The 15869-nt window shown below is 39.4% G+C and overlaps 1 protein-coding gene across 1 annotated transcript in view; it reads left to right on the top strand.

Moving 5' to 3' along the window:
- Positions 1 to 13563, top strand: part of LOC138007259 (ectonucleoside triphosphate diphosphohydrolase 8-like) — a 21376-nt gene extending 7813 nt beyond the window's left edge. Inside the window, exons 5-10 of the mRNA XM_068854062.1 lie at positions 2045 to 2216; positions 2805 to 3017; positions 6525 to 6791; positions 10334 to 10444; positions 11045 to 11176; positions 11996 to 13563. Coding sequence (XP_068710163.1) covers positions 2045 to 2216; positions 2805 to 3017; positions 6525 to 6791; positions 10334 to 10444; positions 11045 to 11176; positions 11996 to 12226 — 1126 coding nt within the window. The 3' untranslated portion in view covers positions 12227 to 13563. The remainder of the gene's footprint in view (positions 1 to 2044; positions 2217 to 2804; positions 3018 to 6524; positions 6792 to 10333; positions 10445 to 11044; positions 11177 to 11995) is intronic.
- Positions 13564 to 15869: the final 2306 nt, after the last annotated feature.

Below are 15869 nucleotides of genomic sequence, written 5' to 3'. Positions count from 1 at the left end.
TAGAAAGTCTGTCGAGCCTCCTTTTTGTTATTCGTTAATTTAAGGTTCTCTCTTCATAATCAATCCCTCTCTCGCTTATGAACATTTTTCTTTTAACCCCCTTTCCAACCAATCCTTGTCTTTTCATTCTACTCTCTGAGTCCCCTTTCTAATCACTTTCCCTGTCTTATTAGCTCCTTGGATAACTTGATACCTCTCTCTAATAAGCTGCTTCCTAAACAGCCCCTCCCCCATGATCAGTAGCCTTCTTTATAGATAGACCACACAGGAAAGGAATCCCATCTAATCATCTCTTTGCTCTCTCATCACCCCCTCTGAAATCAGGCCTTCTTACATATTATCCCTGATCTGTCTGTCTCTCTAAGCAACCCCTTTTGAAAAGGCTTTAATCAAAGAACCCCTTTATCTAAACAGCACCCCCAGGTTCCCTCTAATCTTAAGTCCCCTGTAAGAAGGTTCAGCCCTATAATCAACCTTCCTTCAAGAACTTACTGACAGTCAGCCCCAAACCTTAAATCTAATCCTACGTTTATCTGCTTATGCTCTTTCATGAGAACCCCTCTGATCAGCTCACCTCTAAGAAACCCTGTAATTTAGTCAGCCCACTCTTGGAAAGTCAGATTTTTGAATAATCATTTCCCTCTTTTTTCCCTTGGAGACATATACCGATACAGTATTGTAACCTTTGGTTTCCCATAAATCTATACCATATTGCTTGCATCTTGTGTCGGTAGCCTTGCAGCTCCTACAAGGTCTCACCTGATTGGAGACCACCCTTGAGGTTTAACAAAAGAACAAATAACAGAAACAATGGCCCTTTTGTTTTAGGCCTAGGGTAACAGAAACAATGGCCCTTTTATTTTAGGCCTAGGGTCCATTGTTTCTGTTATTTGTTCTTTTCCTTGTAAGAGCTGCGAGGTGACCCTCTTGTGTCTTGTAAAGGCAGAGGAGGATACTAAGGGCACATTCTTTTGGGACTATTCCAGTTATTCTTATTCCGGTTTACAAATAACAATACACGGATTACCAATTCCCATAAGAGCGCATCTTCCGAATTGGTCCCAAAAGAACATGATTGCCGTCTATTCAGGTATTCCTGTTCTGGAATAGTCGCAAAAGAATACACCCTAAGCAACAGGTATTGTGTTTGTTTGTTTGTTTGTTTGTTTGTTTGTTTGTGATTATATATTGATTCTATCAGCTCTCATCTGAAATACCCACATCCATCCTCAATCATCAAGCTTTTAACCTCCAGTCAAACATGGTGTTCAACTATTTTTAAATGTTCCTGATACCACTGTGTTTAGTTATAAATCTAAATGCAGCTGAAGTTTGCAGCTTTGTCAAAATATTACCACAAATTTGTTATAGAAGCGACCAGTAACTGCATACAGCTGTAGCAGAGATAGATGAAGATTAGGGCAGAAGATTTTTCCCTTTAGTATTGTTTTTTCAGTTTTTTTCCTTTGAAAAGAGGGGCAAAGTTGCACAGAAGCCATTGGGGCTGAGGTTGCTGGTGCATATCTTAAGTAGCAGGAAGCAAGTGAGAGTATTACTCCTCCTCCTTGGATGAGATGCTAATTAATTGTAGGGTTACCCACCAGCCCTGGGTTCGAGACTAGCATGCTATCCACTACATTGCAGTTTTCCTGTTAAGGGGAATCACATGAATTTTGGAAGAAAGAACAGCAATCCTTTCCATTCATGATCATTACCTTACAAGCATTCGACGAGTATACCTGGTCACGATGCACATTTTATTGCTTAGAATTTCGGAGAGGAAGGTTTGTTTTGTTTAGGACGCAGTGCGGCCTCCCAGTTTCAAGACCCGTTCTGACCACCGGTTGAATAATTATTTGTTCCTGGTAGTCCCAGGTTCAACTTCTCAGCTGCACTTGTAAATGGCAAACTAGCTTGCCTCCGGTGTCTTGGGATTCTTAACAGTTGTTGTTGAATGTTCCGTCGTCATTGTGTTTCACTGGCCCTGAAAAGCCCTATGGGGAGTGGTCAATTAGATATGTATTGTATTCTCTCCTACTTGCAGTAAGACCAACTTTCAAGCAGCTAGTGAGATCCTCACCTCCGTACGGAAAGCTTTGGCTAATTCGCCTTTCATGTTTGAAGACAACTATGCTCGAATAATTACGGGAAAAGAAGAAGGAATATCATCATGGATAACAGTAAACTACCTGAAGGATGCTTTGGATTACTCCCTTGTAAGTGGTTTAAAGATGCTTTAGCAGCTTAAACAGGGTTTCAATAATATTAAGGCTTTCCTTCCTTAGAGAGACTTAAGTCTACAAAGTATTTACTAAAACTGTGGATAGCGTTGAATGCACACTCAGATTGGCTTACTCAAACTCCAAATATCCTTTGTTAGTATATACTAAAACAGTGGATAGCGTTGAACACGGGCGCTGATGGGCTCGTCAAACTGCGAATATCCTGTGCTATTTACACCTCCGAGCAACTTGGGAAAAAATGGCGTCCCGATTTGCATCCGTGGCAAGTGAAGAAAACATCCAAATTAATTTTTTGTGCTGTATGTTATCTCACTGTTTTAGTATATATACTAAAACAAGTATTCACCTCAGTCTCGGTGGCTAGCGTTGGATATTTACCTCGCCACTTCTTTGCTCAATACCAGTTCTATTAGAAAACCTCAGGTCATCTCAGGGGAGGTTGTGTGCTCCGCCTGCACCCTCCCCGTAGATCTGCCCATGTGACAGTACAGATTACTCTAGCCAACTTTACATGGGAACAAGTCATTGCACAATATTACATCTTCTATTTTGTTCTTGAAGGAAGGAGGCCAGAATGCTTATATTCGAGACACAACATTTGGTGCTCTGGATATGGGAGGAGCTTCCACACAAATAACATTTGTTCCAACTAAACCTGCGCAAAAACCTGAGAAGTTAACTTTATATGGAAAAGAATACCAAGTTTTCACACACAGCTTCCTGTGCTATGGCATGAGGGAGGCACAGAGGAGGTTTTTCGCGCAGCTTGTAAAGGTAAAGCTGGTAGACTACAGTTTATCAGCCACTTCCTATTTTCCGAGATCATTGGGAAAAACATTGAAAATTTAGTTAATTAAAGTGAAACATTAGCCCTCCTGAAAATGTCACCATTCAACTTTTAATCTATTTATGATCACGTTTTGTAACATCTGTCAGGTTACGTTAATACTGAAATTTCAAATAAATAAATCAATGAACCAGATTGGGAAACATAAGGACAATAAATTATTGAAATCAATAAGGGCTCTTCACAATAGTGAAAGGATGTTTCCAGAACCCTCAAAGAAGAGATCTTTTACTGGATTGAAAAGATGCTTTTCCTTTTTACCCGACTGATCTCTCTCAGTTTGCCACTATGATATCAAAAAAAGATCGTTTCTCTTTTTTACTTAAATTTCGGAAGAGTTCCTGCTCAAAATTTGCCTGCATTTTTTTGTTTAATGAGGCCTCAGTAAGCTGAGTTAAGGCCGGGTCAAGATTGATACATCGTGAACTGGCTGTTTTATCTTATTGTGGCGCAGGGTAAGCCTGAATGAGAATTTCGTATGCGAAACAAGTTAAAAATTGTCTGAAAGCCCAAACACTCTGAACTTAAAGCAAGTTCAAGCAACTTGTTAATAAGAGTCTTTTGTCCTCCCAAAGGGTTCTCATAATCAAAACGCTACTGTAATGGTTCGTGCGTTGGCGTTTGTCGCATGTATTAACCAGCCTGATGTGTTAAAAAAAACGTGTAATCTGAGGGGAAAAACAAAATGAAAGTAATGAAGTGATGATATCTTTTCAATGGTGGATACTTGGAAAAAAAACTCAGAGTGCTCCTTTGCAGGTTTCGAAGCTACGACCTTCCGATTACTTGTTCGGATGTACTACCACTGACTTATTGCAGACTCACGGGAGCCAGGCCATTAAGCTACAATCAGCGACAAAATTGTTGACACATTAACCATTTCTACCCCCTATTACGCATTGGTTCTATCTTTTAGCCTTCTTAAGTAGTCCAATTCATCCCACTTCCCCCCAAACAATGTTGTACCGTCATTCCTGTGATATTTAGGTACAAACTGGCAACATTGAATGGGGAAGGGGGGTCTTCTCAATAATTTAGAGCATGATTCAAATGATAGTTGTATTTTACACTTAAAATGCACTTTTCACACGCAATGTGTCAACTAATTTTGTCGCTGATTGTAGGTTTAGGTCACAATAATTATTGTCACGCTTTAAAGGCAGGACTTGAATTGTTGAAACGGGGTTAGCAATTTCCGTCTTAGCCATTGATCTCAATAACGAAAATGCACCATTTCGACAATTCCAGTAGTGCACTGTACGTACTGAAAGGTAGTACATTTACAAAGTTAAGGTGTAATTCCTTCACTCACCGACTTTGGGGACGTATGATACGAAACGTAGACAGCCCACTGCCCGAAATTAAAGCTTCAAGTTTTGGGAATAGTTTATTTGGTTAACACATAAGTTTCAAGATTGGAAGAATACTGAGAATTTTTTTGCAATGAGTATTTGCTGGTGTGCTTTAGCTTTGTGTGAGACGCAGTTACACATAAACTTGGTTTACGCACTCCTTTTATACTCTTTTCCTCCTTCAAATTTAACTTTTCTTGTTCAGTAGACTTTGGCTACTTATATAGTCGTCCCTAATTCTCCGCTTGTTGTGAACGAGCCTGTCTAAGGTTTCTCTTCCTTTTATCACGGAGATCGTCCATTTATACTTATTTCATTTTCCACGCGGTTGGAATAGGGTGAAGTGAGTTCTCATAATGAGAGCTCGGAATCCCTTTTAGAATCCCTTTACGGTGGTCAAGTTACATTATCAACTCTCCTAATGAGAGTTGTCGCTCTTTTGGGGTAAACGCCATCACTTACGTGTAACTAAAACGCCATATTTGTAAGTCAGTTAAAGCAGTTATTATTTCAGTTCTTATGGAATGGTCCTGATAAAGTCACACGCAAATCGGCGATAAATGAATACTCCAACGGAGGATTAAAGATGATTGATTTTGATAGCATGATAATATCGCTTCGATTGGCATGGCTAAAAAGAATAGCTAGCTCAAATGATGGCACCTGGAAAAGGTATCTGACACATCATCTAGAACGCTATGGTGGCCTTTTCTTGTTTCATTGCAATTATGATGTTAGTATCCTTCCACTGAATATTTCTCTATTCTATCTAGAATTACTGCAGTGGTGGTCAGAATTTAGAGATACGTTCTCTTCAGAAAAAGACTGGCGTTATATTTGGAATAACAAACAAATACTCATTAATAATAAAACAGTTTATTATAAAAGCCAGTTCGAAGCTGGTGTAGTTCATATCAGTGATCTATCCTTTGACTTAAATAACAAAGATTCCTTTTCCTTAGTTTCTAACAGGATTTCTAAAACTAATTTTTTAGTTTGGGCAGGTCTTCGACACTCCATTCCTTCCATTTTAAAAAATTGTACGCATAAATCAACAACAGGTGAACTTTCTCTAAAAATTGACGATAATATATTTGATGTCACAAAGAAGAAATCTAAAGACTATTATACTTTACTTGTAAGCAGAAAGGCTCTTTTTCCAACTATTGTAAACAAGCTGCAAAATGAATTTCATTTCACACTCGAGGAAGTTAAACAAATTTTTATGATCCCGCATAGTGTTGCTCTTGAAGCATATGTTAAGGCATTTCAATACAAAATTCTTAACTCCATTCTCTATACTAATGCTAAACTTTACAAAATTGGCTTTAAATTGAATGACCCGTGTTCATTTTGTTCATCTGAACCAGAAACGCTATATCACGTCCTATATCTCTGTCCTTTCTCGGTAGATTTTTGGCGTGACTTCGAAGTATTCTGGCACCAGCTTTTAAAGGAAAACATTCGACTTTCGTTGCAAGATATTTTAGTTGGAATGATACGACAAAACTCCCCTTCTGCTAAGCTTCTAAACTATCTAATTATGATTGGGAAATTGTACTTGTGGGATTGTAGAAGAAGTCAAATTCTTCCGAATATATACGAATTTAAAAAGAAAATGGCTTTAAAATATGAAACGGAAAAATATATTAGTCTGCATAGTAAAAAAACAAAGGATCTCTTTGAAGCTAAATGGATAGTGTCGCCTCTTGTAAATGGTTAACTATTTAAAGGTTTTTGTACATCCACTTTCGGTATGTAATTAATATATTATTTACATTATACTTTGTAAACATTTCTAGTTTGTTTGAATTTTGTAATAATAATAATATCAGTGTTAATTTGTTTTATTATATTATTAGTATTAGTAATATTAGTTATATTAGTTGTAACATTATAATTATGTAGGTAAGTTAATAATTTGCTGTATTAATATCAATTTGTTTCAATAAAGAATCATTAAAAAAAAAAAAAAAAAAAAAAAAAGCCATATTTAAATGTCGATGCCACTATATTCGAAGCGCGGCCGTAACTTGCGCTGGTCTTTTCCATCCCTTTAACTCTTCATGAAATTGCTTTTAGGAGGCAGCAACAAATTCGACTACCATCAACAATCCATGTGGTCCAAAGGGTTATGTCCAGAATGTCACTTCCAAGTATCTGTGGGCTGCCCCATGCGTGCAAGAAAAGGATAACAAAACAATGAACTTCACCCTGTTGGGAACTGGAGACTTCTCGCTCTGCGGCGAGGAAGTTAGGAAACTGTTCAACTTGAAGTCATGCCACGATAACAAGAATTGCTCGTTTGATGCAGTTTATCTTCCACCCACTGATGGGGTTCCATTTTTGGTAAGTGTATTGTCTTTTTGTTTCTTGATGTACAAAACGGACAAGAGCGAAGTGAATCCACCATTCGCTTATTTATAAACTTACAAAACTGTAGACCTTGGCAAGAATATGGCAAAAAACGAATTCCTAGAGGGCGCGAAAAAATCCGCATGGCATCGAACAGTGGAACTATTTGACATTTGATAACCTGTCACTCATTTCTCAAAAAACCTAAATGTAACACAACGCTTAAGTCACGAAATAGTCAGACTTTCAACTGTAACTAAACCCGAAGTCATCACCTGACCCAAACATATCAGATGCAGACAATCAATTTAACCCATCCTAGGGAGCCAGTGTGGAAAAAGTGGTGACATTCACAAACTTGAACGGTTTCCGCTCAAAAAGTCATCTCAGTTAGGAGCTCGAGACCTTAAAAATGGAATCGCATTGAGATAAAGACGAGGAGATATCAAGAATTGTAATACAGACATTCAAACTCAAAAAGTTCCTTTCACTTTAATGGCAAAAACAAAAAATTGTTTCATTGCTTTTCTCCAAAGGCGCGCGTGTGTTTTTGTTTCGTTTTGTTTCCATTATGGATGCTGATGTGAGACAACGATGCACTAGAGCGGTTTTCAAATGAGTGTCGTAAAACCAAAGCCAAAGTAATTACTTTGGCCAATCAAAAAGGACGGAGACAATCCAGTAAACCAATCAAAACTCGAAGTAATTACACGGAGCCGGCGGGAAAATGTGCACGCGCGAGCCACGATTGGTTTTGGTTTCACTTCTGATTGGTTGAAAAAGTGGCGCGAGAACTTTGAACCAATCACTGAGTGAAGTAGATGCAAAACCAAAGTAATTCGCTAATTACTTTCGACACTCGATTGAAAAATGTTCAAAATGTATTAAATGTCTTTGTAACGAACTCAATTATGAACCTTTATAGAATCCTGCGTAACTGGCAGAGTTGCAGGCACGGAAGGGGCATTCTCCGTATGGCTTCCCGCTAGCTACGCAAGGCTACCTTTGTAGAGTGTTTTCACGTGACGTCACGGCGGCCCCTGTTGGTGTCGTCAACTAATCCTCCGGGAATTGAGCTCTCGTTATCATGCAAATGTTTTCTTTTGTTTTGGTGGAAAAACAAGGTTACTGATCACTAATAATATATGTGGGGCAGTGCTCAAGCCCAGCACTGTTGGTTACCTGTCATATAATTGGATTGGCGCGAACGGTTTTGTTATAAGGTTAGAGACGGGAAAAAGTCACTGTGTGCTCAAGTTGTCGTCAAAACCTTAAATTTGTTTGTTTCACATTGTTGTCATGCGTAGTACGACGAAGAAATTTACTAAAAATGCGTGCAGCATAAGCATAACGACGTTCACATTTGTTGCATAAGCATAAGAAAAGTGGCTCGCTGGAGACTGGGACGAGCCCCGTTTCCAAAATGGCAGACGAAGAGGAAATTTTCTCCTTTCTGTTGTTGCTTCGTAGACCAAGACGACGGCAACAACGGAGAGAACGAGAAAACAGAAAGAGGTCCTGTTGAGTAAGGAATATTAGGACAAACAGACTTTTATAAACTGGTACGCCGGGAACTGCTACTAGCGGGCCGAGAATTTTATTTTAGGATACTTCATCTAACGAATTTCATGATTTGTCGTAAAGGTAGACAGAAAATGGCGAACCGTCTCAGCAAGTTTCTCGTAAAAGAACAGTACCTACAATACTCGTCACAAATCGTTGAAACAGACACCGTTTCTCTCGAATTTTCTGTAAAAATCCTGAGATTTCTACTTCACACTGTTTTTCCCCCCGAAATGTGCCTTCTCCCTCCCCAATGTTGAGCCACGGGTGTTTTGAAGCACTGAGACCACTGTGATACCCAAATCAACATTGGGAAGGGGAAACAGACACAAGTGTTTCAAGATTTTTGACGAGTATTGTAGATTCTGTTAACTGTAATATACGTTGGCATCAAAAACAGCTGACACCTCGGTCTTCTGCTTCTGTTCATGTTGCATCCGGTTTACACGATCATCAAAGTGACATAAGCATAAGCGTAGGAAAATGGGAACGATTCCTTTTTATTATGCTTATGCTTATGTTACTTCCGGTTTACACTGCTTATGCTTATTTTATTGACTATGCTTATGTCGCAGTGTAAAAGAGGCTTGAGCACGATTACGGCTACGGGTGACGACAACACCACAAAGCAAGAAATTTATTGTTTAAAAGAGGAAAAATAATCGTGCTTCATAGGCAGTATACGTAAATGGCAGCTAAGTAATGATTCTTTTGTCTTTATGCTAATCATCCTCACTAGCCTCGTTATCACGAACAAATTCAAAGGAACTTTTGCTCCGAAGTGAGGCTTGCGAGGATGATTAGCACAAAGACAACAACACGAATTTCCATGCATTTCTTTGTCGTACTCCACAAAACAAAAAGGTGAAATCACCAAATTTTAGGTTTTGATGACAACGTGAGCATACAAAAATGAACCATTCATTTTCTTTTTCTTTTTTTTACTTAAAAAGCGTTCGTCCCCATTCAGTAACAGGATAGTTCGCTCGTATTGTACAGCCTGGGCCCGGTTATTCAAAATGAGTTTATTTCTCTACTCCCAAAATGCTGATAAACTTTACATTAGAAGAAGTCAATCTTGAAAAATCAAAATTAAGCAAAAGAAATTTTCACCAAAAAGTTGAAAACATGAAACAAATGTTAACGCTAATCCAGGATTAAGTTAATCGGCTTTCGAACAACCGGGCCCTGAACAAAATGCAACCTTGTTCCCAGGGTCTCTCTTCTCTGCCTCCATTGTGATGGAGGCAGAGAAGAGAGACCCTGGGAACAAGGCTGAACGACATGAAATAATCGGGAATTCTTACATTAGCGCTAAGTAACCTTTTTGAAGTGACGTTTTCGCCGACGTTGCGTTAACCGTAGCCATAGGCTAAATTAACAACTTGATTATTTAATACGGCGTTAAAGCAAAGACAACGGCTGTGGCGTGATAAACGCCACAAAAAGAGACTATGGGCCTTAATCATACGGCGGCCATGTTGAGACCCGAGGGATTGAAAACTTTCGTTTCTGCGAACCGAACCTCGTTCCCAAACATTTCAACTCGAGGCTCGGTGTACGAAATTTATTGTTATGGCCAATATGACCGCCGCGCGAATAAGGCTCGTTTTGTGTTAAAGAGGGAAAAAACAACCCTGCCATTCGTGTGACACGGTTTTTGGCTCATTCCTTTTTCCGTACTATTCAAGACATTAACGTAAAGTAACCAAATTTACGGTTTTGAGGACTTAAGCATTTTGTTCATTTTGTACCTTTGCTTTGGAACTGTTTGTACCATTTCAAATATTTACTGTAACGCTAAGTTATATTTGAAGTATGTTCGTTGTCTATGTTTTACCTTTGACTAACTTAGCAGTATTCTGAAGAAGTAGGGGCACCTCTTAAGCCGTACCTGAGATTATTTCTCGGTTTGAAGTATGCCTGCATTATGATCCAGTGTAAACTCCATCATTTCTTCTTTGTTTTTTCAGGCATTTTCTGGTTTTTATGGAGTTATTAATGATCTCAATCTTACAAGCAATGCGTCTCTAAATCAGCTTGAGGCCGCAACAAAAAATATTTGCAACAAATCTTGGGAGCAGGTCAGTAGTTACCCTTGTGGCTGCTGTCAGTTTCTCATTTCATCTTTTTGAATTCTTTGATAAAGGATAGACTTTCATATGCCGGACTAAAATAGCGGAGGAGAAAAGAACTATTGTTATTCCGCTTAAGCCTTGCTAATTAGGGTCATTGCGCATTGTTCGTGTTTTTTTTTTTGGATCCGGTATATGAGAGACCAGCCTTGATAAAGGATCACATTCAATGAGGGATTTTCATCTATTTGCCAAAACTTCAAAGAGAGTTCCTTGGTTCATACAAGTACTTTCATAAAGATCTAAAATTACCTGAGTGAGACCTACTACTTTTGTAATTTCAACTGTAGTGGTATAACTTTCAATTCTTCTCCAACAGGGACTATAAACCTTAAATTTTTCGCAACCTTTGTTTTTGAGTTGAAGAATCCACACGTTAACCGCATAGTGTAGGGCACAAAGTTCCCAGAGCGGTGATCAGTCCTATTGTGGCCGGCTTGCCAGGCCATGAGGTGAAAGGAGACGTAAGTCAAATGGAGTTTGGCGAGGATTGAAAACACAGATTTTGTCTCCTTTTAATTCTTACCACAGTGTGTTCTGTTTTTACAGATATCACATATTCCTTCAGCAAAGCCCGGTTTGCTTTCCATGTACTGCTTTGATGCGCAGTATATATTCACAATGCTGTCAAGTGGTTATCATTTCAACACTACGAAAGCAAATTTGAGGTTTATCAATTCGGTGAGTAGCACAGTCTGTATCGTCTTCAGTTCAGTGTTGGCTACGAGAACGAGATTGAGGGAAAGCGAGTTTTCAAGATTCGAGCTCTGTTAAATGACAGCGAACGATTTTGTGCGTTTCGGTCTTTGTGAGTCGGAAGGAATGAGTGGTTTCAATCCCATACTTGTAATCAAGCGTAAGGGAAGCTTATAGAAGTTGCCTTGTAAAAGAGGCAAACCTGAACCCCAAAATAGCTCATTTGTGTGTTAACATCAAAGGGCCCTCAAACTGGCTTCTCGTGCTTAAGAATACGCTGAAAATTTTCGGGAGTAAAACTAGAAATAAAAATAAGTCTATCCTTTTACAAGTGCTCAGCCTTTCGAGGAAAAACAATCATGGAAGCAATCTTAAAACACGCACCTAGAATCTATACCTAGAAATGTTGTGTTCTTACGCTTGGATTTGAACAAGCATGGAACAGAATTAATTAAGATAAATGCAGAGGAGAAATTAGTATAAGGAAAGATTTCAAGTTCAAACGCAAATACGAAACTGCGCTATTCAATACTGATCCTGCATATTTAAGAAGGCTGTGCATGCGTCCCAGTAGTTAGACCCCTTCTAACTACTCCTTGAATTTGTTCCTTGGTAGTCCCTGGTTCAACTTCACGGCTGCACTTGTAAAGAGCCAACTGGTTTGCCGCCGGCCAGTCTGTGGTTCTTAACCGTTGTTGTTCTCTTCTGTGCCATTGACCCTGTGCCATTGACCCTGAAAAGCCCCTACGTAGAGCGGTCAATTAAGTATGTTTGTATGCAACGTTCTATTTTCGTTCGTTTCAGATCAACCACCTCTCTATTGGCTGGGCCCTCGGCTTCATGATTAACGCAACTAATCTTTTACCTCTCCTTCCTCCGAGTTCTGTCCCCATCAACGAAATTCAAAGCAGTATTTACCTCGCAGTAGTTATTGTTGGCGCTTTACTCATCAGTGCTGGAGTCTTAGTGTGCATGCTGTCCGCTGGTAGAATTTATAAACGAAACCCGTTAAATGTGCGAGGACTGGCGTTATAGGTTTGCGAAACGATTGGTTGACAGTTTAGACTATTAGCGATTTGAAACGAATTCCGTCAACTAGATCAGACGAAATTTCAATTATTGTCATTAACATATCATGTGTAGGTAGGTGGCTTTCAATCCATCTCCGGAGACACATCACAATCACGGTGAAATATAGAAATGCTGGCGGACGAACAATAGGAGCCAAAGAGAAATGTATTGTTTTCGTCCACCAGTAGAGAACTTGACCAAGGACGACGACGACGGCAAGGTGAACGCCACATCACATTAGGTTTAATGAAGAAAAGCAATGGCACACGCGCGGCACACGCGCCCCACACGTGTGTTTTACATTTTGGTACATTTTTTCACTGTTGTCGTCCTGACAACGACGCCATCGAATGAAATTTTAGGTTAAATTCCTATTCGATCCGGAATGCACGGACACTTGTTGAACGAGCTCCTGAGCGCTGTTAAGGTATTCCGTGGGTACACAATTTCCATTTCCATTTCTATTACCATTTCCATTTCCATTCCCATTTCCATTTCCATTTCCATATCCATTTCCATTTCCATTTCCCTATTTCCCTATTTCCATTTCCCATTTCCATTTCCATTTCCCTATTTCCATTTTCCTTTTCCATTTCCATTTCCATTTCCATTTCCATTTCCATTTCCATTTCCATTTCCATTTCCATTTTCATTCCGTTTCCATTTTCATTCCGTTTCCGATTTCATTTTCCGCCGAGTGTTTTGAAATAGACGCGAAATGATTCCAAAATTTAATCAGAATCATATTTTAACGTGTTCATAGCCGTCGGCGTTGTCCTTGTATTTAAGTTCTCTATTAAAGCGGCGATTAGGCGAGGTGAAAATCACCTACGGTATAATCACGCGGCAGCCAAAAATGATTGGATAGACGAAAAATGAATGAAGTCGGGTGGTGCACATCAAGAGTCTAAACAATCTAAGTAAATTCCGAGTCTAGCTTAAGTCTTTTAAAGACGTTTTAGCAAAATGAATTTTATTGATTGAATTTGTTGTCCAACTAAAATGACCTGAATTTTGGAAGTTTGGCGAGGCTGAAAACATTTTCAAAAGGCGAGTTGGTGGTCGAACTACAAGGAGTGCGCTAAATTAGATTGGTTATTTTAACAGGTTTTATCAGATTTTTAATTCTTATTGTAGATGTTTCGTGTCAGAGTACTTTGTAAAACTCTTCTTTAAAAGCAAAAAAAAATGCCATCTGTGGCGACCTTTAACACTCGCTATAAGTTTGTTCTAAAGTTACCTCGATTGAAAGATGTGTTTTACATTACGATGTTGCTTTTTTAGTAAAACAGAATAATGACCCTTTGCTGTGATTTATTTGACGGAGACGTCCGCTTTGGGGAATTTCAAATGACCACCTCACCAGAGTTTTAGTCTGTTTTGTCCGATGCTGATCCTATACTGAATGCGTGTTTCGAGATTAGCTTCCTGGCTTTGACAGAGTTGACTACACTGACAGTAGACATTTTCAGATCCCTTGTCTATCGCTTGCAAAGAATTTCGTGAGTCATTTCGGCTTGAAACGGTAGGCCGTTGCGTCAATGCAAACGCTTTTAAACTATTACTTCAAAGATCCATGCGCTTACTTTTTTTATTCGAGACTCAAAACGAAATGAGAAAAAAATTACCTTTTCAAAGGTCGTCAAATGCGGGCAGCGAGTTCAATCTCATTTTATGGAATTATGGAATGTTTCCAACGGTTGCTTTTTAGCGCTTCATCAACTATTAGGGAGAAAGGTTGATGTGTTTCAAATGGAAATGGGCCATAATTATTTTTAAAGGCTTGTACTGTTAAAGGTCTGTTCACCCCAGACACGCAAACGCAGGTGCAAATCAACTCGAAAAAGAAGTGTGCAGTAGATGAAGCAGAAGCGTTCGCTTTCCGCTTGCGTCTTACGCAACTAAAACGGGGACTATCACTCTCTCCTCCGCAGAGGCTCAAGGAGGTTAATCCGCTGAGCAAGGTACACGCGGGCGAAAAAAGTGAGGAACTGAGAGAGGAACCGGGAGAGCGTTCGCCCGCCTAATCGATCTCGTTTCTTGCGCCAGCACTCACCTTGCACAGCGGACACGTCCTGACGCCTTACTTGACGCCTTACCGATCACAGCCGATCAAAGCCGATCACCTTACCGATAACCGAACCTCTGCGGAGGAGAAAGGGGAAGGAAAGGAAAGGAGCTTTATTTAGGTGTCTAGTTGATTTAGCGCTGGAGCACTAATTGGGGACACTGTAAAGTGAAATTAACAATCAACGCAAATCAAGTCATGCATGTGTCTTCACTTGCTGCGCATCTGTGCTCGATTACTGCGCTAGTGGGAAGAGATCTGTACTGTTCCAAGAAGCTTTCTTAGTCTCCGGATTTCTTTAGCTCCCATTTCTTACTTCCGTGAAATTACATTTGGTCTAACTTGTCTTCGTTGAACTTATACTGTTTTCACACTAGGCCGAAACATGTTTAGTCAGATCACGAATGAAACATGTTTCGTTATGAAAAGTTTTCACATCAGACAGTGCATTGCGCGAATCATGGTTGAAACATGATTATTCTGAGCATGATTGAAACAACCTCGCGAGATAGTTTCAGTCATGGTCAGACTAAACACGTTCAAGGTGGTGGATAAATGCGGAGAGGAGGCGAGTGTCCAAAAGAACCAAAATTGGGTCTGTTATGATGCCAAATGTCTGGTAACACGTAGTAACGCGTGCGCCTTACATAGTAACGGAGGCAAGAGTTGGAAGCATGTTTTGAAATATTTTTTTTCTGTTAGCACTAATGCAAATACCTGGCGGAAGTGGGAAGAAGAATAGTTTTATTTTTGCTGGCTCCTGTCTGTTAAAATGGTTTTTTTAGCGTGCATTCAATACTGCAACTTTCGCCAAAAGGTAAATTAAATGGCTTCATCTTTGAAAAACCGACATCGCACTCACCGCGAATCGGTTTCGCGTGAAATATAACGTGGAATTCCCTCGTCAGGTGGTAAATTTTCCTGTCTTGTGCGCGCAATGAGTTATAGGAATGATTTGGTAGGCACCGTTCCCAGAAAGCACTGCACTCCAGCTCTCGTTCAAACGACGAGATAAATACCTTTCACTTCATTTGTTTTTGAATTCCACATTAATCAAGTTGAAACCTAAACCTAAGGCCATCAAAATTCGGTTAAGTCTGTAACCTGCAATAGTATTGGTACTCAATGAAACTTTAAAGGTGTCCACTGAATTGTCTTGAATCTTGCTTCCTGTTTCTACTCGATTTTCGATCAGTGCCTAGGAAGCGTGTATCATAGTAATCCCTCCTTTTCTCTTGACGCCCGTGAATAGACTTTCCATGAGACTTGCATGGTCGTATGTTGAGGTAACCACCCTAATTAAAATCACCACACTCAAAATAAAAACTCAAGAATTCTTTTATTTGTTTTAAACAATATTTTGTGTATCGTTATGGTTAGTTTAATTTATATAATTTGAACTCAAAATCTAAGCCTGCCCTAGTAATTGCTACAAGAATTGGAGAAGTGTTCGCATACTAGGGAAGGCTTATGGTCTCAAGATTTTGAGTTCAAATTATAAAAATTAAACTAGCCATAACAATAAAAAATATTCTTTTA

This window comes from Montipora foliosa, chromosome 6 (genome assembly GCF_036669935.1).
Source record: "Montipora foliosa isolate CH-2021 chromosome 6, ASM3666993v2, whole genome shotgun sequence".
NCBI classification, from domain to species: Eukaryota; Metazoa; Cnidaria; class Anthozoa; order Scleractinia; family Acroporidae; genus Montipora; species Montipora foliosa.
The sequence above is the reverse complement of the archived record's forward strand: the minus strand, read 5'-3'. Positions and strand labels throughout refer to the sequence as shown.